The sequence below is a fragment of the Oncorhynchus keta genome, chromosome 10, assembly GCF_023373465.1.
Source record: "Oncorhynchus keta strain PuntledgeMale-10-30-2019 chromosome 10, Oket_V2, whole genome shotgun sequence".
Lineage (NCBI taxonomy): Eukaryota > Metazoa > Chordata > Actinopteri > Salmoniformes > Salmonidae > Oncorhynchus > Oncorhynchus keta.
In genome coordinates this window covers 13,962,873-13,985,362 of record NC_068430.1, presented here as the reverse complement: position 1 = coordinate 13,985,362, position 22,490 = coordinate 13,962,873, and the positions used below count along the sequence as shown (strand labels likewise).

Sequence of the window (22,490 nt, the reverse complement as noted above, 5' to 3'; positions counted from 1 at the left end):
CTCTTTTTCTCTATGTTTCTTGGATGTTTGCGTATGGTAGGTTGAACCTGCATGTCCGAGTCAGCTGCCAACAAATGCATTAGTAGCATACAGTTGTTGGTTGACCCAATTAATATTGTCACCTTTGTAAAGATGCATGTGAAGCATGCAAGATACAGTTGCATAACTGTTTCCCTCCAAACCCGTCTAGAAATAAGTGTGCATTTGCCTTGTCTAGCTCATTGCCTTGTTTATGAAAACTTGACAATATAAAACAAAATCCCAAAAGAACAATCACAGATAAATCAAGCAAGCAAACAGGTATGCATTTCAGCACAATCTTTATATCCACAAAATTAATATTACATACTGCAAAATGTCTCATATCAGCCTAAAGTGCTGTAAACACAAAATAAATATGATTACATAGGAACTGCATATGCTTATTTCTACTGACAATTAAGTTAGATTTACATGATTATATATTGTTTTATCTTAACACATGGTTGAAAAGTCCCACCTTACAACATGTGCTGTATACATTAAAATATTGCTTTACATTGCAGTACCCTTCCATGGCCTTAATGACTCTACAAAACCAATGGAGGCCCCCTGGGGGTCGAGGCACCTGGGCAAGTAATCTGGCTATGATAAATATAAGATTTAGATAGCTAGTTAGCCTAACATACATGAGCTAGCTAGTTGATCAACTGTATCAACCTACATTATTACACACTTGGGGTTCCTTCTCTTAGTAATGCATTTCATTACAATAAAAGTAGAATGGAAAGGTAAGAGGAAAAATTGTCCTCTTGCAGAACTCCAGTTGACAGAGTGCATTTAGCTTGGTGGCAGCATCACATTTTAGTGACCTTCTCCACATCCTTCTCCACAATGTTAAACTGAGGGTCTTGGAATCCAGCGTTGTTTGATCCCTTATTCAGCTCTGACACAGCCTTTTCATTTATCTCAGGTTCTGATGCCTGCAGAAGACACACAAAGACCACAACGGGAGCCAGTTAACACAGGCACAAAACATTTAATACAGCTGTAGGCCTACGGTATGAGAGAGAGAGAGAGAGAGGTGGGGTGAGGTGAGGTGAAGTGGGGTGGGGGGAGAAGCTTTACCTCTGAGTCCTTGCCACAGCCAGCACAGAATAGATCACTTCTCCTTACAAAGAGATCTGAGCTTAGCTTTTCCTGCTTGCAGCCACCTGGACAGACAACACAGGGAGACGTCACGTTTAGCTAACTGCATAAAATATCAATTTGAACCAGCCAAAGTCATTATGCCTAGTGCCAGGAATTTTCCCTTTAACAGACCTGACCAGGAACAAATAGCCCCAGAGTTAAGAGCTTAGTGGTTAAGAGCTTTGGGCCAGTAACCAAAAGTTTGCTGGTATGAATCCTGAGCTGACTAGGTGAAAAATCTCCCTCAACCGTAAGGTTCTCCAGAGGGTAGTGAGGTCTGCACAACGCATCACCGGGGGCAAACTACCTGCCCTCCAGGACACCTACACCACCCGATGTTACAGGAAGGCCATAAAGATCATCAAGGACATCAACCACCCGAACCACTGCCTGTTCACCCCGCTATCATCCAGAAGGCGAGGTCAGTACATGTCATCAAAGCTGGGCCCGATAGACTGAAAAACAGCTTCTATCTCAAGGCCATCAGACTGTTAAACAGCCACCACTAACATTGAGTGGCTGCTGCCAACACACTGTCATTGACACTGACCCAACTCCAGCCACTTTAATAATGGGAATTGATGGGAAATGATGTAAATATATCACTAGCCACTTTAAACACTGCTACCTTATATAATGTTACTTACCCTACATTATTCATCTCATATGCATACGTATATACTGTACTCTACATCATCGAATGCATCCTTATGTAATACATGTATCACTAGCCACTTTAACTATGCCACTTTGTTTACTTTGTCTACATACTCATCTCATATGTATATACTGTACTCTATATCATCTACTGCATCCTTATGTAATACATGTATCACTAGCCACTTTAACTATGCCACTTTGTTTACTTGTCTACATACTCATCTCATATGTATATACTGTACTCGATACCATCTACTGTATGCTGCTCTGTACCATCACTCATTCATATATCCTTATGTACATATTCCTTATCCCCTTACACTGTGTGACAGTAGTTTTGGAATTGTTAGTTAGATTACTTGTTGGTTATCACTGCATTGTCGGAACTAGAAGCACAAGCATTTCGCTACACTCGCATTAACATCTGCTAACCATGTGTATGTGACAAATAAAATTAGATTTGATTTGATTTGAAATGACGTAAATGTCAAATGTAAAGTTTGTCCTGGTCAGGTCATGCAGTCCAAAAAAAAATTTAGTATCATGCACTATGCTGTTAGGGTTGGATCTAAAGGAGGTAGCCTCACCTGTGATAGCGCTTACCACCAAGCCCACGATCACAGTCACCAAAGTGCCCAGAAGACAGAAGTACAAGTAGGACAGGGAGTACCAAGAGTCTGCCAGAGCCGGACGGTCACTGTAACAATAAGATGAAGAGTCAGACCTGAGCCCACACTAACACAGTAGCCTTGCGCTAACACATTAGCTTTGTTAAATCAAATCAAATCTTATTTGTCACTTACAAGTATAGCAGATGTTATTGCGGGTGTAGCAAAATGCTTGTGTTTCTAGCTCCAACAGTGCAGTAATATTTAACAACAATACATACAATCTAAAAGTAAAAGAATGGCATTAAGGACTAAATAAATATTAGGATGAGCAATGTCAGAGTGGCAAAGACTAAAATACAGTAGAATAGAGTATACAGTATATAGATATGAGATGAGTAAAGCAAAAATATGTAAACATTATTAGAGTGACTAGTGTTCCATTATTAAAGAGGCCAGTGATTTCAAGTCTATGTATATGGAACAGCAGCGTCTAAGGTGCAGGGTTACGTAACCGGGTGGAAGACGCCTAGTGATGGCTAATTTAACAGTCTGATGGCTTTGAGATAGAAGCTGTTTTTCAGTCTCTCGGTCCCAGCTTTAATGCATCTGTACTGAACTCGCCTTCTGGATGAGAGCAGGGTTAACAGGCAGCGGCTTGGGTGGTTGTTGTCCTTGATTATCTTTTTGGCCTTCCTGTGACATCGGGTGCTGTAGGTATACTGGAGGGTAGGTAGTTGATAGGTAGTTAGTAGGCCACGGTGATGCATTGGGAAGACCGCACCCCCCTCTGGAGAGCCCTGCGGTTTCAGGTGGTGCAGTTGCCATAGCAGGCGGTGATACAGCCGAACAGGATGCTCTCAATTGTGTATCTGTACAGGTTTGTGAGGGTTTTAGGTGCCATGCAAAATATCTTCAGCCTCCTGAGGATGAAGAGGCACTGTTGTGCCGTCTTCACCACACTGCACACTGTCTGTGTTGGGTGGACCATTTCAGATCGTCAGTGATGTGTACGCCGAGGGACTTGAAGCTTTTCACTTGCTCCACTGCAGTCCCGTTGATTTGGATAAGGGCGTGGCTCTCTCTGCTTTTTCCTGAAGTCCACGATCAGCTCCTTTGTTTTGTCAACCTTTAGTGAGAGGTTATTTTCCTGGTAATCAGGCCTACTATGGTTGTGTCGTCTGCAAACTTGATGATTGTGGCTACGCAGTCATGGGTGAACAGGGAATACAGGAGGATGCTGTGCACGCACCCGTGTGAGGCCCCTGTGTAGAGGATCAGCGAAGAGGTGTCGTTTCCTACCTTCACCACCTGTGGGCGGCCCATCAGGAAGTCCAGGACCCAGTTGCAGAGTGTGGGGTTCAGACCCAGGGTCCCAAGCTTAATGATGAGCTTGGAGGGTACTATGGTGTTGAATGCTGAGATATAGTCAATGAACAGCATTCTTTCATAGGTATTTCTCTTGTCCAGATGGGATAGGGCAGTGTGCAGTGCGATGGCGATTGCATCATCTGTGGATCTATTGGGGTGATAAGCAAATTGAAGTGGGTCTACGATGTCAGGTAAGGTAGAGGTGATATGATCCTTAACTAGCCTCTCAAAGCACTTCATGATGAGAGAAGTGAGTGCTACGGGGAGAAAGTCATTTATTTCAGTTACCTTCGCTTTTTTGGGAACAGGAACAATGGTGGACATCTTGAAGCAAGTGGGGACAGCAGACTGGGATAGGGAGAGATTGAATATGTCCTCAAACACTCAAGCCAGCTGGTCTAGGCCAGCAGCCTTGCAAGGGCTAACACATAAATCTCTTACTCACTTCGGCCACAGAGAAGGAGAGCCCACAGTCCTTGATAGCAGTCCGTGTCGGTGGCACTGTGTTATCCTCAAAGCGGGCGAAGAAGGTGTTTAGATTGTCCGGAAGCAAGACATCGGTGTCTGTGACGTGGCTGGTTTTCCCTTTGTAGTCTGTGGTTGTCTGTAGACCCTGCCACAGCCGTCTCATGTCTGAACGCTTTCAGTTTAACTGCCATCTATGCACGGTTAATGTAGGTTGTAATAGTCACAGTGGGTACAATATCTCCTATTTACCTCCTGATAAACTAAGTCACCATATCAGTATATTCGTCAATGTTATTCTCAGAGGCTACCCGGAACATATCCCAGTCCAGGTGATCAAAGCAATCTTGAAACGTGGATTCCGATTTGTCAGACCAGTATTGAATAATCCTTAGCACGGATACTTCCTGTTTGAGTTTCTGCTGATAGGAAGGGAGGAGAAAAATGGAGTCGTGGTCAGAATTGCAGAAGTTAGGGCAGGGGAGGTCTCGTAGGCATCCCGGAAGTTGTAGTAGCAGTGGTCGAGTGTTTTATCAGAGCGAGTACTACAGTCAATGTGTTGATAGAACTTTGGTAGTGTTTTCCACAAATTTGCTTTGTTAAAATCCCCAGCTACAATAAATGCAGCCTCAGGTTATGTGGTTTCCAGTTTGCTTAAAGTCCAGTGTCGTTCTTTGAGGGCCGTCGTGGTATCAGCTTGAGGGGGAATATACACGGCTGTGACTATAACTGAAGAGAATTCTCTTGGGAGGTAATATGGTCGGCATTTGATTGTGAGGTATCCTAGGTTGGTTGAACGAAAGGACTTGAGTTTCTGTATGTTATCACAATCACACCATTCGTGGTTAATCATGAAACATACACCCCAGCCTTTCTTCTTCCCGGAGAGTTCTTTAATCCTGTCGATGCTATATACTGAGAACCCAGCTAGCTGAGAACCCTGAGCTCGTTTAATTGATTGTCCAGAGACTGAACATTAGCGAATAATATACTTGGATGCGGTGGATGGTGTGTGCCTCCTGAGTCGGACTACAAGTCCACTCCGAATACCTCTTCTCGTCGGCTGTGTTTTGGATCAGCCTCTGGAATCATTTAATTTGCCCTGGGTGATACGAACAAAGAATCCAATTCGGTAAAGTCGTATTCCCGGTCGAAATGCTGTTGAGTTACCGCCACTCTGATATTAAAAAGTTATTTCCGGGTGTATGTAATAACACAAAACATTTCCTGGAATAATAATGTAAGAAATAACTAACAAAAAAATATATACTACAAAGTTGCTTTGTAGCTAGAAGCAAAGCTGCCCTATCTGTCGGTGCCATCTTGTGAAACCAGACTGACCGCTGCATTTGTCACGCCCTGACCTTAGAGAGCCTTTTTGTGTCTCTATTTGGATGGGTCAGGGTGTGATTTGGGTGGGCATTCTATGTGTTGTATTTCTTTGTGTTTGGCCGAGTGTGGTTCCCAATAAGAGGCAGCTGTCTATTGTTGTCTCTGATTGGGAATCATACTTAGGTAGCCATTTTTCCCACCTATGTTATAGGATCTTGTTCTTGTATTGTTGCTGTTGAGCCCTACAAGGCTGTACGTTTCGTTGGTTTTCTCTTTCTTGTTTTTCCTGGTTATCATTAAAGAATATGAGTAACCTACCTCACGTTGCATCTTGGTCTAATTCCACCAACGACGATTGTCACAGAAGATCCCACCACAAAAAGACCAAGCAGCGTTTTCTGGAGGAGTGGACATGAGAGGAGATACTGGAAGGCAAGGGACCCTGGGTGCAGGCTGGAGAATATCACATTTGTCGAGCTTGAGTGGGCCTTCAGCCAGGACTGATTGTGCCGGCTCAGCGCTCCTGGCCTCCGGTGCGTCTCTTCGGTCCAGGATATCCTGCGCCGGCTCTGCGCACTGTATCTCCGGTGCACTTTCACAGCCCAGTGCGTACTGTGCCAACGCAACGCAGTTGCTGGGCTAGGGTGAGCATCCATCCAGGATGGGTTGTGCCAGCTCTGCGCTCCAGACCTCCAGTGCGTCTCCACGGCACAGTATATCCTGTGCCAACTCCACGAACGAAGCCTCCAGTGATGATCTATGGCCCGGAGCCTCCAGTGATGATCTATGGCCCGGAGCGTCCAGTGATGATCTATGGCCCGGAGCCTCCATTGATGATCTATGGCCCGGAGCCTCCAGTGATGATCTATGGCCCGGAGCCTCCAGTGATGATCTATGGCCCGGAGCCTCCAGTGATAATCTATGGCCCGGAGCCTCCAGTGATGATCCTTGGCCCGTAGCCTCCAGTGATGATCCATGGCCCGGAGCCTCCAGTGATGATCCATGGTACGGAGCCTCCAGTGATGATCCATGGCCCGGAGCCTCCAGTGATGATCCATGGCCTGGAGCCACCAGTGATGATCCATGGCCCGGAGCCTGCAGTGAGGATCCATGGCACGAAGCCTCCAACGAGGGTCCCCAGTCCGGGGCCTGCAGCGAGTGTCAACAGTCTGGGGCCTGCAGCGAGGGTCCCCAGCCCGGGGCCTACCACGAGGGTCCCCAGTCCGGGGCCTACCACGAGGGTCCCCAGTCCGGGGTCTGCAAAGAGGGTCGCCAGTCCGGGGTTGGTGACGAGGATCCCCGCACCAGAGCCACCACCGAGGATAGATGCCCACCCGGACCCTCCCCTATAGGTTCAGGTTTTGCGGCCGGAGTCCGCAACTTTGGGGGGGTACTGTCACGCCCTGACCTTAGAGAGTCTTTTTATGTCTCTATTTGGTTTGGTCAGGGTGTGATTTGGGTGGGCATTCTATGTGTTGTATTTCTTTGTGTTTGGTTCCCAATAAGACAGCTGTCTATCGTTGTCTCTGATTGGGAATCATACTTAGGTAGCCTTTTTCTCCACCTATTTTATAGGATCTTGTTCTTGTATTGTTGCTGTTGAGCCCTACAAGGCTGTACGTTTCGTTGGTTTTCTCTTTCTTGTTTTTCCTGGTTATCATTAAAGAATATGAGTAACCTACCTCACGCTGCATCTTCGGCTAATTCCACCAACAACAATCGTCACAGCATTGACGTTTTCATTCAGTGAAACAGAATGTGAGCTCACAAGATCAGGCTGGTTCATAGTTAGCTATAAGCAACATAGGACTCTTGAATAAAATTGTGCACTATATGTGGAATAGGGTGACTTTGAAGACAGTGATTATAGAGTGACCGTGAGTAACTCACTCAGGCAGAGGGGTCATTGTTACTGCAATGGTCCATGGGGCCAGGGTGGTGTAGTTCAGGTCCTGTGTGCGGTTACAGCCTGCCACACTGATTGGCAGGGGATTGGTTTTATCAGCTAAGGGTGGGTATATCTGTGCTCCAATCCCCACCCACAGGGTAATAATAAGTCCCACAATCAGCCCTGTGAGTCCCCCCTGCAATGCACAAGGAAGCCGTCTCAGTCTCACCCATAAAGATACATTACATTTCTATGTAATTATATTGTCTAGCGTTGTTTTGTATTCAACAACCAAAATCTTTGCATGTCAGAACATTTATAGTGTTACTGGTTAGTAATATATCTTTGAGTAAATTAGTAAATCATTCTTTAAGTATGAATAATGAAAGTGATATGAATAAGATGTGGGATACCTACTGTTGAGTTTGCTGTGCGCCAGAACATGCCTAAGAGATAAAGCCCAAGAAGAGGGCCACTGATCATTCCAAATATGGACAGGGCTGCCTGAAAAGAGAAAACGTTAGAGACATAAAGTAGAAGTGACAACTACGAGACAGCAGGTGGCGATACGGAGTCACTTCTGATTCTAGTTTTCCTACCTGCAGAATGCTCCCCATCAGTGAAGCTATTGCAGCCATCCCAATGCACAAAAATCCGAAGAAAACACCTGGAATAGGTGCCAAGGTAATTAAATATTCCATACACATTTCATGATTGTAAATATATTTCAATGCAAAGTATTTTTCCATGCAAAGTATTGAATGTACATACCTCGGCAAATGTCAAACTGACCTTTATTTGTGTGACATTACTATTTGAATGAACCCACATATACACAGTGTTTTGTGTGAAACTCACTGAGGCCCATGTTCATCCAGGTCACCTGTTTATCTGTCAGGTTTTTGTACATTGGCCTGATGAAGTCCTCCACAGTGACAGCCACCAGCGCATTGATGCTGGAGGACACAGTACTGAAACAGACGCAATGACAATAGATGAGGCAAAGAGAAAGAGGAGGAATTGCCCTTTGTCTCCAGGGAACTCATGGTTAAACACATTCATTGGTAGGTTAGTTGTAAAAGTAGTGGAAGATTGCATGCATTTGTTAGTGTATACCTGCTACACACAATAGGCGGACCGCGGTCTGGTTCCGGATCCAGAACGGGGAGGGGTTGCGAGGTAGGGGTTTGTTACTATGCTGATAAGTGACTATATCTATCCAGATCTTTGCCACCTGGAAGATTTGTGTCAGCGGACCTTGTCTATTTTGGTTCCCCTGGAGAATACTCACCTCAGTGTACCACTGTATGCTGCCGCAACAAACAACCCAGGGACTCCAGGATAGGCTGCCAGGATGTCCATTACCAGGTATGGAAGCAGCTTGTTTACACACACACACAACACACACTATTAATCACACACACAGTCCTGTCCAATTCACACATACATATTAATACACACGTGTACATGTGTGAAATAGGACAAATATAAGCACTCACCCACTAGCATTCAATAACACTGCCATAGTGCAGCACTGTCCATGCCTGTGTAAGAGCCATTGCTGTGTTACATTTACTGACCTGATCAAGTGCCCCTACATCACCATTGGTGAGTGGATCACAGTTCTTGTAAATGGAGTACATGGTGAGGCCGGAGAACACTGCTAAGCTCACAGTCACCCAGAGGCCAATCATATTCACATACAGTGACCTGAGGGTTTAAAAAAAAGCCAACATGGAACAAACACTCATATTGCTATTCTTCATTCACAGCTTTTCCTGTATGTTATGACTGTGGAAGGTAGGAGTGCCACTCACAGTTTGGCTTGAGTTAGGGTTTTGCAGGAGATGTAACGCTGCACCTGTGACTGATTGATGGAGTAGATGGACACCCACATCACACTGCCACCAACCACGATCGTCCAGAATGTGTGACGCTTCAAAGGGTCTGGATCAAAACTGCATTATAAGGTATTAAAGTGAAAATTCTCAGCTAACTATAGGGAGTCATACTGTGGTGGTAATTAATCCCTGCATGACGTGTGGACATTTTACTTACTCAAAAAGGTTGAGCCTGCCTCCTTGGTAACAGTCATCCCAGATCTTCCCCAGACCTCCCTGGATGACAGCCCCCCTGGCAATGACGGCCACGAAGCCTGCTAACATGATCACCATCTGGAACACGTCTGTCCATATGACCGCCTTCAGACCTCCCTGAGAACCACAATGCAACATGGAGTCAGGGGAAGGAAGGTATGCTGCAACCTCATGTGCACCAAAGAGGTTTGTTCATGTGTAGGTTTAAGTGTGTTCCCTGACCCTGTGACCTGACCAGGAAAAAACTGGACCCTAAAAAAACTGGACCCCTTTCCCTGCATGAACATGAACATGGGTTCAGGAAAAACATCTGGCCCTGGACAAAGATTCTTTCTGTAATGAGTCCGAAGCGAAGGATATACTGCTTTGTTGAGACAAGGCCCAAATCCCTGTCATCTGCGTGAAGTAAAGACAGAGAAAATGGGGGGAGGAGGGCGGGGTGCTGTGTAAGAATTAGCCGTCGAGTAGGTAAACCACCGCTACCACCACTACCCTCCAAATTATTGGCCAATGTGCAGTCATTGGAAAACCAAATCAAAGCAAATCAAATCAAATGTTATTTGTCACATACACATGGTTAGCAGATGTCAATGTGAGTGTAGCGAAATGCTTGTGCTTCTAGTTCCGACAATGCAGTGATAACCAACAAGTAATCTAACTAACAATCTAACTAACAATTCCAAAACTATTGTCTTATACACAGTGTAAGGGGATAAAGAATATGTACATAAGGATATATGAATGAGTGATGGTACAGGGCAGCATACAGTAGATGGTATCGAGTACAGTATATACATATGAGATGAGTATGTAGACAAAGTAAACAAAGTGGCATAGTTAAAGTGGCTAGTGATACCTGTATTACATAAGGATGCAGTCGATGATATAGAGTACAGTATATACGTATGCATATGAGATGAATAATGTAGGGTAAGTAACATTATATAAGGTAGCATTGTTTAAAGTGGCTAGTGATATATTTACATAATTTCCCATCAATTCCCATTATTAAAGTGGCTGGGTCAGTGTCAATGTCAGTGTGTTGGCAGCAGCCACTCAATGTTAGTGGTGGCTGTTTAACAGTCTGATGGCCTTGAGATAGAAGCTGTTTTTCAGTCTCTCGGTCCCAGCTTTGATGCACCTGTACTGACCTCGCTTTCTGGATGATAGCGGGGTGAACAGGCAGTGGCTCGGGTGGTTGATGTCCTTGATGATCTTTATGGCCTTCCTGTGACATCGGGTGGTGTAGGTTTGCCCCCGGTGATGCGTTGTGCAGACCTCACTACCCTCTGGAGAGCCTTACGGTTGAGGGCGGAGCAGTTGCCGTACCAGGCGGTGATAAAGCCCGCCAGGATGCTCTCGATTGTGCATCTGTAGAAGTTTGTGAGTGCTTTTGGTGACAAGCCGAATTTCTTCAGCCTCCTGAGGTTGAAGAGGCGCTGCTGCGCCTTCTTCACAACGCTGTCAGTGTGAGTGGACCAATTCAGTTTGTCTGTGATGTGTATGCCGAGGAACTTAAAACTTGCTACCCTCTCCACTACTGTTCCATCGATGTGGATAGGGGGTGTTCCCTCTGCTGTTTCCTGAAGTCCACAATCATCTCCTTAGTTTTGTTGACGTTGAGTGTGAGGTTATTTTCCTGACACCACACTCCGAGGGCCCTCACCTCCTCCCTGTAGGCCGTCTCGTCGTTGTTGGTAATCAAGCCTACCACTGTTGTGTCGTCCGCAAACTTGATGATTGAGTTGGAGGCGTGCGTGGCCACGCAGTCGTGGGTGAACAGGGAGTACAGGAGAGGGCTCAGAACGCACCCTTGTGGGGGCCCTGTGTTGAGGATCAGCAGGGAGGAGATGTTGTTGCCTACCCTCACCACCTGGGGGCGGCCTGTCAGGAAGTCCAGTACCCGGTTGCACAGGGCGGGGTCGAGACCCAGGGTCTCGAGCTTGATGACGAGCTTTGAGGGTACTATGGTGTTGAATGCCGAGCTGTAGTCGATGAACAGCATTCTCATGTAGGTATTCCTCTTGTCCAGGTGGGTTAGGGCAGTGTGCAGTGTGGTTGAGATTGCATCGTCTGTGGACCTATTTGGGCGGTAAGCAAATTGGAGTGGGTCTAGGGTGTCAGGTAGGGTGAAGGTGATATGGTCCTTGACTAGTCTCTCAAAGCACTTCATGATGACGGAAGTGAGTGTAGTCGTTTAGCTCAGTTACCTTAGCTTTCTTGGGAACAGGAACAATGGTGGCCCTCTTGAAGCATGTGGGAACAGCAGACGGATAGGGATTGATTGAATATGTCCATAAACACACCGGCCAGCTGGTCTGCGCATGCTCTGAGGGCGCGGCTGGGGATGCCGTCTGGGCCTGCAGCCTTGCGAGGGTTAACACGTTTAAATGTCTTACTCACCTCGGCTGCAGTGAAGGAGAGACCGCATGTTTTCGTTGCAGGCCGTGTCAGTGGCACTGTATTGTCCTCAAAGCGGGCAAAAAAGTTATTTAGTCTGCCTGGGAGCAAGACATCCTGGTCCGTGACTGGGCTGGGTTTCTTCTTGTAGTCTGTGATTGACTGTAGACCCTGCCACAAGGCTCTTGTGTCTGAGCCGTTGAATTGAGATTCTACTTTGTCTCTGTACTGACGCTTAGCTTGTTTAATAGCCTTGCGGAGGGAATAGCTGCATTGTTTATATTCGGTCATGTTACCAGACACCTTGCCCTGATTAAAAGCAGTGGTTTGCGCTTTCAGTTTCACGCGAATGCTGCCATCAATCCACGGTTTCTGGTTAGGGAATGTTTTTATCGTTGCTATGGGAACGTGATCTCGCACACCGAATCAGCATATTCGTCAATATTTGTATCTGATGCAATACGAAACATGTCCCAGTCCACGTGATGGAAGCAGTCTTGGAGTGTGGAGTCAGCTTCGTCGGACTAGCGTTGGACAGACCTCAGCGTGGGAGCCTCTTGTTTAAGTTTCTGTCTGTAGGCAGGGATCAACAAAATGGAGTCGTGGTCAGCTTTTCCGAAAGGGGGGCGGGGCAGGGCCTTATATGCGTCGCGGAAGTTAGAGTAACAATGATCCAAGGTTTTACCACCCCTGGTTGCGCAATCGATATGCTGATAAAATTTAGGGAGTCTTGTTTTCAGATTAGCTTTGTTAAAATCCCCAGATACAATAAATGCAGCCTCCGGATAAATGGTTTCCAGTTTGCAAAGAGTTAAATAAAGTTTGTTCAGAGCCATCGATGTGTCTGCTTGGGGGGGGATATATACGGCTGTGATTATAATCGAAAAGAATTCTCTTGGTAGATAATGCGGTCTACATTTGATTGTGAGGAATTCTAAATCAGGTGAACAGAAGGATTTGAGTTCCTGTATGTTTCTTTCATCACACCATGTCTCGTTAGTCATGAGGCATACGCCCCCGCCACTCTTCTTACCAGAAAGATGTTTGTTTCTGTCGGCGCAATGCGTGGAGAAACCCGTTGGCTGCACCGCCCCGGATTGCGTCTCTCCAGTGAGCCATGTTTCCGTGAAGCAGAGAACGTTACAGTCTCTGATGTCCCTCTGGAATGCTACCCTTGCTCGGATTTCCTCCGGCGTATGATGTCACCAGAGTACTAACCACTGGTCCTGGGATTCATCATTATGCACAGCTGACACTCATTATTATGAACACCTATGAATCATTACATCTTGCATCAGCAGGACAGAGCATATATGTCTGGTAAGACATGGGGCGGGGGTGTGTGTCTATTTGACAATAACTGCTGGTGCGCGATTTCTAATATTAAAGAAGTCTCTAGTAATTGTACGCCTGAGGTAGAGTATCTCATGATAAACTGTAAACCACACTATCTACCAAGAGCGTTATCATCTATATTATTCATAGACGTCTATTTACCACAAACCAATGCTGGCACTAAGACCACGATCCGTATAAGGCCATAAGCAAACAAGAAAATGCTCATCCAGAAGTGGCGCTCCTCATGGCAGGGGACTTTAATGCATGCAAACTAAAATCAGTTTTACCTCATTTTTACCAGCATGTCACATGTGATAGCATAGACTGGTAAATGTTCCAGGATTCATCCAATGACATTGAGGAGTATACCACCTCAGGTTCATCAAGAAGTGCATTGACAACGTCGACCCCACAGTGACCCTACGTACATATCCCAACCAGAAGCCATGGATTACAGACAACATTTGCACAAAGCTAAAGGCTAGAGCTGCTACTTTCAAGGAGCGGGACACTAATCCGGACACTTATAAGAAATCCTGCTATGTCCTCACACGAAAAATCAAACAGACAAAGTGTCAATTCAGGACAAAGATTGAATCCTACTACACCGGCTCTGACGCTAGTAGGATGTGTCGAGGCTTGCAAACTATTACAGACTACAAAGGGAAACCCAGACGTGAGCTGCCCAGTGATGCGAGCCTACCAGATGAGATAAATGCCTTGTATGCTCGCATCGAGGCATGCAACACTGAAGCATGTAAGAGAGCACCAGCTGTTCCGGACGACTGTGTGATCACGCTCTCCGTAGACAATGTGAGTAAGATCTTTAAACAGGTCAACATTCACAAAGCCATGGGGCCAGACGGATTACCAGGACGTGTACTCAAAGCAATCGCGGACCAACTGGCAAGTGTCTTCACTGACATTTTCAACCTCTCCCTGACAGAGTCTGTAACATCTACAGACCACCATAGTCCCTGTTCACAAGATAGAGAAGCTAACATGCCTAAATGATTACTGCCCCATAGCACTCACGTTGGTAGCCATGAAGTGCTTTGAAAGGCTGGTCATGGCTCACATCAACACCCTAGACCCACTCCAAACAGATCCAGGGCTTCTAAGTAAGCATAAGGTTGTATTCGGCGCATGTGATAATACAATTTGACAACCTTGGGTTGTGCCGTGGCGGAGATCTTTGTGGGCTATACTCGGCCTTGTCTCAGGATGGTAAGTTGGTGGTTGAAGATATCCCTCTAGTGGTGTGGTGGCTGTGCTTTGGCAAAGTGGGTGGGGTTATATCCTTCCTGTTTGGCCCGTCCGGGGGTATCATCGGATGTGGCCACAGTGTCTCCTGACCCCTCCTGTCTCAGCCTACAGTATTTATGCTGCAGTAGTTGTGTCGTGTCGGGGGGATAGAGTCAGTTTGTTATATCTGGAGTACTTCTCCTGTCTTATCCGGTGTCCTGTGTGAATTTAAGTATGCTCTCTTTAATTCTCTCTCTCTTTCTCTCTTTCTTTCTCTCTCTCTCAGAGGACCCTAGGACCATGCCTCAGGACTACCTGGCATGATGACTCCTTGCTGTCCCCAGTCCGCCTGGCCGTGCTGCTGCTCCAGTTTCAACTGTTCTGCCTGCGGCTATGGAATCCTGACCTGTTCACCAGACGTGCTATCTGTCCCAGACCTATTATTTGACCATGCTGGTCATTTATGAACATTTGAACATCTTGGCCATGTTCTGTTATAATCTCCACCCGGCACAGCCAGAAGAGGACTGGCCACCCCTCATAGCCTGGTTCCTCTCTAGGTTTCTTCCTAGGTTTTGGCCTTTCTGGGGAGTTTTTCCTAGCCAACGTGCTTCAACACCTGCATTTCTTGCTGTTTGGGGTTTTAGGCTGGGTTTCTGTACAGCACTTTGAGATATCAGCTGATGTACGAAGGGCTATATAAATACATTTGATTTGATTTGATTTAATGTCTACTTGTTAAATGTTAAATTCTTATTGTAAATGCAATTGTTTGTAATATATTTTAAGCTCTGTGTTGACCCGAGGAAGATTAGCTGACATTATTGTGTCAGCTAATTGGGATCCTAATAAATATTCAATATTAAAATATGTATTGTCATAGCGTGAAGGAGTTGATTGCTGATTGGTGAGTGAGATCTGATGAACCACTGACCAGGGTGCAGTAGATGATGCACACCACCCCAGTGGCCACCAGCACTCCCCAGAGGTTCAGCCCTGTGACTGAAACACACACAAGTACAGACCTATTTACACAGCTTTTCCAAATAATACTAATAATACTGTTTCCATGACCTGAAACAAATAGATAAACGCAACATGTAAAGTCTTGGTCAGATCTTTCATGAGCTGAAATAAAAGCTCCCAAAAATGTTCAATATGCTCGAAAAGCGCTCCACAAATTTGTTTCCATCCCTGTTAGTGAGCATTTCTTCTTTGCCAAGATAATCCATCGACCTGACAGGTGTAGCATATCAAGAAGCTGATTAAACAGCATGTTCCTTATACAGGTACACCTTGTGCTCTGGACAATAAGAGGCCACTCCATGTGCAGTTTTGTCAAACAACACAATGCCACAGATCAGGGAGTGTACAATTGGTATGGTGGCTGCAGGAATGTCCACCAGAGCTGTTGCCAGATTATTTAATTGTAATTTCTCTACCATAAACTGCCTTCAACATAATTTTAGGGAATTTGGCTTTACATCCAACCAGCCTCACAACCACAGACCACGTGTGTTGCGTTATGTGGGCGAGCAGTTCACTATTGTCAACATCATGAACAGTGTGCCCCATGGTGGTGGGGTTATGGTATGGGCAGTCATAAGCTACGGACAACGAACAAAATTGCAATTTATCGATGGGAGGCCCATTCTTTTTAAGGTATCTGTGATGAACAGATGCATATCAGTATTCTCAGTCATGTCCACATCAATAGATTAGGGCCTAATGAATTTATTTCAATTGACTGTTTACCTTATGAACTGTAACTCAGTAAAATCTTTGAAATTGTTGCATGTTGCGTTTATATTTTTGTTCAGTATAGATACATATGAATTCCCTGTGATATTATCACTTAGCCTAACGACATCTGCATATCCTCTTTCGTGCTGCATCAATTGGTAAGCAACGAGACAATACCTTTATTGGCAGGTCACAGACCAATTTAATTAGCTATAGATTTATCATCAGTTTGGTCCAGAGATTGACCTTCTGTCAACAGTCAGATAATAATATTATTTTGATTCATTAAAGGACATTACAGAGATACTTTGCATATGACTTACTTTGATTGAGAGCAAGAGCTGGGGCATAGATGACCATACCAGTGTACAGGGCCTGAAACAAAATCCGCCATTAGTTGATGGATGTAAACATATGCTTGATGCACATTGATAAAGCGGAATGTTTACCTTAGATGCCCAGATGGCTTCCTGAAATCAGGCAATGGAAAAAAGGACAAGGACAAATGTTGCCATTTTCTGTAGTTAATGCATTATTGAGATTTTTGTTTCCACCATATCCGTTGGAAAACATTAGCTTCATTAAGATCTACCCTTTTGCCCCATTTTCATGATGTTAACTGAATATTTACCGTTTGTATGATGTACATGGTGGTCCCGATCACCCGAATCAACTTGTTGAAACGCATCTCCAGATACTAGAGAGAAAATAAACATTTCAGTCAAACCTGGCCTGATTTCATTGGCTTTTTACACTTGTAAATATTTTTTCCTAGTCAGGAAGTGATGATGAAGAAAGATTTATAGACTTTTCAGTAGTCTGTCTATCTGCAGGTCTACATCTCTTTTGTTCAAGACATAAATGGTTGCGGGTTGATGTTTATTGGGATGAATCTAGTCCTGGAGGCAGATCTGAGCGATAACCACTGGATGTACCAGCTGCAGCCAAAATTGGCTATATCTATTGTAAAAAATTGTGAAAACAAACATTTGCTTTTTAAAAAATCTTAATTTAAGGTTAGCATTAGGCATAAGGTTAGCAGTGTGGTAAAGGTTATTTTTAGGTTTAAAATCAGATTTTATGACTTTGTGTCAATGCCAGCCAGTGATTACCCTGCAGAACTGCCTCCAGTACATGACTCATCCCAATAAATGCCAACCTGCAAAATGGTTGCTTGGTGCACAAAACTAATGAAATACCTGTAATTACTTTTATATCAACTAGTCACATATTTTTAGGAGGTAAAGTCCCCAGATGCTGAATGTAACAGATGTAACATCTTGGCACCCCTCCTGGATTAGATTGTTTTCACGGATCACTGATTAATTATTAGTTACATTACAACTGCTGGCGCAGCGGTCTAAGGCTGCATTACTACAGTTACTACGTAACTACCAAATGGGGCGAAAAAGGGGTTAAAAAAAAGACAATTAACAAAAAAATACAACTGCTGGACATTTTAGAGCAAACCCTCTCATCTTCACCCCCCTAGCTATCATCTTAATTCATACCCCTATAACTTTATCTCAATCCACCTTGCTTGCACTTGCTGTTTGACCGATAGGAATCATCAAGCTATTTGCACCTAAAATGTTGTAATGTATTTGACATACTGTGGATGTATTTGACCCAGGTGAGTCTGACCCAGCCTGGTATATCTTACAGTACCTCGTAGGTGCTGGTGATGCCCAGGCGGGTCTGACCCAGCCTGGTATATCTTACAGTACCTCGTAGGTGCTGGTGATGCCCAGGCGGTAGAAGAGAGGGACGAAGATTTCAGCGGTGATGATGGACATGATGGCATAGGAGATGCCAAATATCCAGAAGGCCGCCCCAAACCGATAGGCCTCTGCTGGAGTGCCGATCACGGTGATGCCAGACATGAAGCTGGCAGTGAGGGACATGGCGACGGGCACCGCTGTCATCTGACGGCCCCCCAGAAGAAACTCATCGCTGCTGGTGTTCTTGCGGCCCCGGATGGCTTGGAACAGGCCGATGCCGGCCGCCCCCAGTACTGTCCCCACAAACACCACATAGTCCCACACAGAGAACGAGGCCACTGGGCCCCCTGTACCCGTCGTCATGGTTAATGAGTACAGAAGAGATCCCTCCGGCAGAGACCAACACTTATCTAATCTTCACTATCTAACCACTTTCACCCACTGGTCGCCACTTAGATCTTACAGGTTGAATGTTAGGCAATGTTGCTAATGTTTAATTTCCTTTCTTTCCAATGCACACTATTTTTCCTATTTACAATTTAATCAGATAAATGGTATGTGAATTACAGAACAGGTGTAGCATTGATATTGAACTTTCACTAAGTAGAAAAGGAATGTTTGATTTGATCAAGAATGTCAAAATAAATCAATTTTGTTCAAATTGAGTCCAACCTTTTTTCAGTATTCCAAGAAACAAAACAATAGCAAATAAATTCTCAGTCAACTAGATAAGCACCTCAGAAATGTATTAATGCAGATAACATGTTTGGATTATCGCAGTTCTTTGACACTTACAATAGACATCCACAATTGAAGGAAACATCCTTATACAAACGTCTGAGAATTCCAATAACAAATGTCCAATATTCCTATTTGTTGAGTCTTCCGTACTTGTTGAGTTTGAATAAAGTTGAGAATTACTAGAAATGCATCCTCCTGTTTAGCAAGACTTCCTTGTGTGGTCCCCTTATCCTAACAAAAGCATGGAAGAACACACTCTTGGTGTCGGCTAACCATAAACACACCTTTAGTTAATCATCACCCAAGGACATAATATACAGAATTCACTGCACTGCCTACCAAGATTCTAAAACGGAATGATCATTATATCTGACTTGATGAAGTGTGTTTGGCCCGCCTTCCGATCTACCATTAAATAGAACGGTTGGTATAGTTCTAGTGGTAGAACACCATGTATGGTCTGCCTGACACAGTTGTGACTTTCAAAAGCATGAAAAGGGTTCTGCAACAAGAAATCCTCCAGTACTTATGGACTCCAAGTTCGGATTGCTCAACATTTGACTGATTAGACGTTCCAGAGAAGCAAAGTCATCTTTGAGAAAAATAATGCAGTCATAAATCAGCCATAAAACATAGTCATAGATCAGCCATAAATAAGTCATTCCCTTCCATTGCACGAGTCAGTAGGTTGGAAAAACAATTATAGTACATATAGATATAAGCACTTGTAGAAAGAGAAGATAATGTCCAGTTTTTAGGAACATATGGATACTGAATCACTCAAGGACCCAAACTGTAATGCTCCTATCCACAGATTGCATTCATTTCAGTAACATTTGTTTTAGTGTGAAATGTTGGATAGGGCACCATAAAAATAAAGTCCTCTCAGTTATAACCTTACACAAATATGAGAGAGAGGGATAATCCTCTCTACAATCATTAACTGCAAATGAAAACACTTGGAGATGAGGGACCATCCAGGATTGGTGTCAAACTGTTGGACGGGTGGATATCTGTTCCCATCGATGCAGTAGATTATTACATGTTCTGGAAGGCAGCATAGAGGGTTTACTGCATGCCAATCAAGCATGTAGATTTTACAGTTGGGTTACGTTTATTTAAGATTGTGTAAAAAGAAAACAAGGAGAAAGCCAACATGGCATTTGGACATTGAGACAGACAAGAAGACTTGGTATAATATGAAAGATTTTAGATGAAAATAAGCCTGATAGAACAGGGAGACTTGACATCTGAAAGCTACCCGCTGGGCAGACGTCAGTTCAACTTCAACTCTCTTAGAACCCTTTTGGAACGTTTTTCTCTTCGGCTGTCACCATAGGAGAACTATTTTTGTTCCAGGAAGAACCATTTTGGGTTCCATGTAGAACCCTCTGTGAAAAGGGTTCTACCTTGAACCAAAAGAGTTCTACCTGGAAACAAAAAGGGTTCTCCAAAAGGTTCTCCTCCGAATAACCCTTTTAGGTTCTAGATAGTGTCGTTTTGATTTACATTTGGTTGAGTTGTCAACTAATGTGAATTCAATGTGAAATCAACCAAAAATGTCACCCTGTCGTTGGATTTAGGATAAAGATAGTTTGAAAAAAATACAAAATTCATAGTTTTCCACATTGATTTGGTCAAATGAGGTGTAAACAACATTGATTCAACCGGTTTTTGCCCAGTGGGTACTTCTGGCTACAAGATTTACTTTAATCAGTCATGACCAGGTGTTCAGATTAAGTTAGGAACAGAACATTCATTGGCTTTGAGCCTACTCTTGAGGAACACTGAACAATTTGTTCCATTTATTGTTTAATTGCCACTAGTCTTATAGTGTTTCAATTGGTTGAATGTCACGTTGCCTTTGTGCTCCCAGTCAGGCTGTGATAGCTCTACATGGTCTATATACACCATTCAAGCATCATGTAGACAAAGTAGGCACAAGTCAATACAGGATTTACAACACTATTTTACCAAAAAAGGCTGACTTTTCAGTTTCTACGTGGGCTGGCACATGTGTCTCACTGGGACATGGCTCTGGCAGTGTGGTTAAGGTTAGGTTTCAATTCAGATTTTATGACTTTGTGGCTGTACCAGCTAGTGACCACAATGCAGAGCTTCCTCCAGAACAAGATTCATTATGAAAACCTGCTAAATTTGAGTCTACACTAGACTTCATAACATATCATCACAGTTCATAGAACTTTACAAACGAAACGCTACCATTTTAACTCAACTTAGTAGGCCTACTAATCTTAGGCCTAAAAGTATTGCACGCGCTCAATGAACAGCTAAAGAAGCTGTTCGTTCCAGCACACATGGAGCAGTACAAATGAAAAACATTGAAGGAATTGACAGTAGACTCTAAAATGGAAATAAATCAATCTAAACATCTTGCTCAAGTGTAGCATGTCTGTGGGCTCTGCAAAGAACTCCGAATGAGAACGGTAGCTAATTAAAATGTAGCCTAATGAACCGAATTACCATAAGCAAACGTTGATGAATGTTAAATTCACTACTGTGATATATTTATCTGGGAATTTACACAAATGTTACAAACAAAGGGCAAATAATTAACATAATGAAACAATGAATGTGCCGGAATTGGCAGGAAGCAGAAAACACATGCATGGTAAGAGGAGCATAGCACTGCATATGCTTTCTGCTTCCTGCCAATTTGGGCACATTCATTGTTTCATTATGTTAATTATTTGCCCTTTGTTTGGAGGAGAGGAAGAGGCGAAGCGAGAGGGTCATGGCTAGAAGGGAACAAGCGTCAGTTAACATGAACTTTATTGTCACGAATACCACTGTAGGTGGCTCCCCTTCCTGCTTGGGTGGCGCTCGGCGGTCTATTAGCTGCCACCGATCCCTTTTTCCTTTTCCTTTGTTTTTGTCTGATTGTTTTCACCTGTTCCTTGTTGGGGTTTTGGGATGGGTGTTATTTAAGTTTGTTTAGCCCGCTGGTGCTTGTGCGGGCTTGTGGTTATTTTACGGTCGGAACTAGAAGCACAAGCATTTCGCTACACTCACATTAACATCTGCTAACCATGTGTATGTGACAAATAAAATTTGATTTTGATTTATGTGCTTGTTTTGATTATGAAAATGCTTCAAAATTCACAAAAAGTGGTGTTAGCTGATGAAGATTATCTCATAGAACAAAATGTATAAGATGTGTTTACCACAGACCTTCTTTTCGGCATTTATGCAAAAACCCTCCAAAAACTGTATTCCCCCATAGGCTTTGACCAACAAGCCATGGCGGAGTTAGTGCCTACAAAAATATGCCAGAACTATTGCTTTCTATAGATCTCCATACAAAAAATCCCCACTTGGTCTGCTAACTGCTGAATATTGAGGATCCACTCCCGTCAAAATAGACAATAGATTTAGGCCTAGGGTTTCAAGCTTTGGTTGATTTCAAATGGAATCTATAAGTTAATAATACATATGTTGGATTCACATCTCCATCTCAACCAAAAATCAAGGTCAAAGAAAAGGATTAAATCAAATCAAACTGTATTTAAAGTTTCCAGCATCCGATGTACAATAGGGCAGGCCGGGCCCCCTAAGGCCATAATGCCGGCCACACATGATGTATAGGAACATGTAGATGTGAAAGAATTTGATATGTAAGCTTATGGTTGCATCTCCACTTTGCCCTCTAATAGGTTTGGTGGAATTTTCACCTTAATGTAGACCCAATACT

General features: G+C 44.0%; 1 protein-coding gene across 3 annotated transcripts; it reads right to left on the bottom strand.

Annotated features, from left to right (window-relative positions):
• Positions 1-309: 309 nt before the first annotated feature.
• Positions 310-19,156, bottom strand: LOC118388247 (sodium-coupled monocarboxylate transporter 1-like). Of its 3 annotated transcripts, none has more exons than XM_035777103.2 (15): positions 18,044-19,152; positions 16,948-17,013; positions 16,640-16,691; positions 15,508-15,575; positions 9,553-9,707; positions 9,312-9,452; positions 9,075-9,204; positions 8,786-8,874; positions 8,353-8,465; positions 8,094-8,161; positions 7,912-7,998; positions 7,497-7,690; positions 2,418-2,527; positions 1,108-1,193; positions 310-962 (listed from the first exon to the last, which is right to left on the bottom strand). In XM_035777103.2, exons 1-15 carry the CDS (start codon positions 18,398-18,400, stop codon positions 837-839), a joined length of 1,842 nt encoding a protein of 613 aa, XP_035632996.1. In that variant the 5' UTR covers positions 18,401-19,152; the 3' UTR covers positions 310-836. The 3 variants fall into 3 exon arrangements, with proteins under 3 accessions (XP_035632996.1, XP_052382492.1, XP_035632997.1); XM_052526532.1 differs by lacking the exon at positions 18,044-19,152 and adding an exon at positions 17,985-18,005; XM_035777104.2 differs by lacking the exon at positions 2,418-2,527 and having other exon boundaries at positions 813-962; positions 18,044-19,156.
• Positions 19,157-22,490: the final 3,334 nt, after the last annotated feature.

Excerpts from the sequence above, each read along its gene's own strand:
- LOC118388247 (XM_035777103.2), bottom strand. The coding sequence starts at position 18,400 with ATGACGACGGGTACAGGGGGCCCAGTGGCCTCGTTCTCTGTGTGGGAC. Across the intron at positions 17,014-18,043 it reads GCATCACCAGCACCTACGAG|TATCTGGAGATGCGTTTCAA; the intron begins GTACTGTAAGAT and ends TTTTCTCTCTAG. Across the intron at positions 1,194-2,417 it reads GGTGGTAAGCGCTATCACAG|GTGGCTGCAAGCAGGAAAAG; the intron begins GTGAGGCTACCT and ends TTGTCTGTCCAG.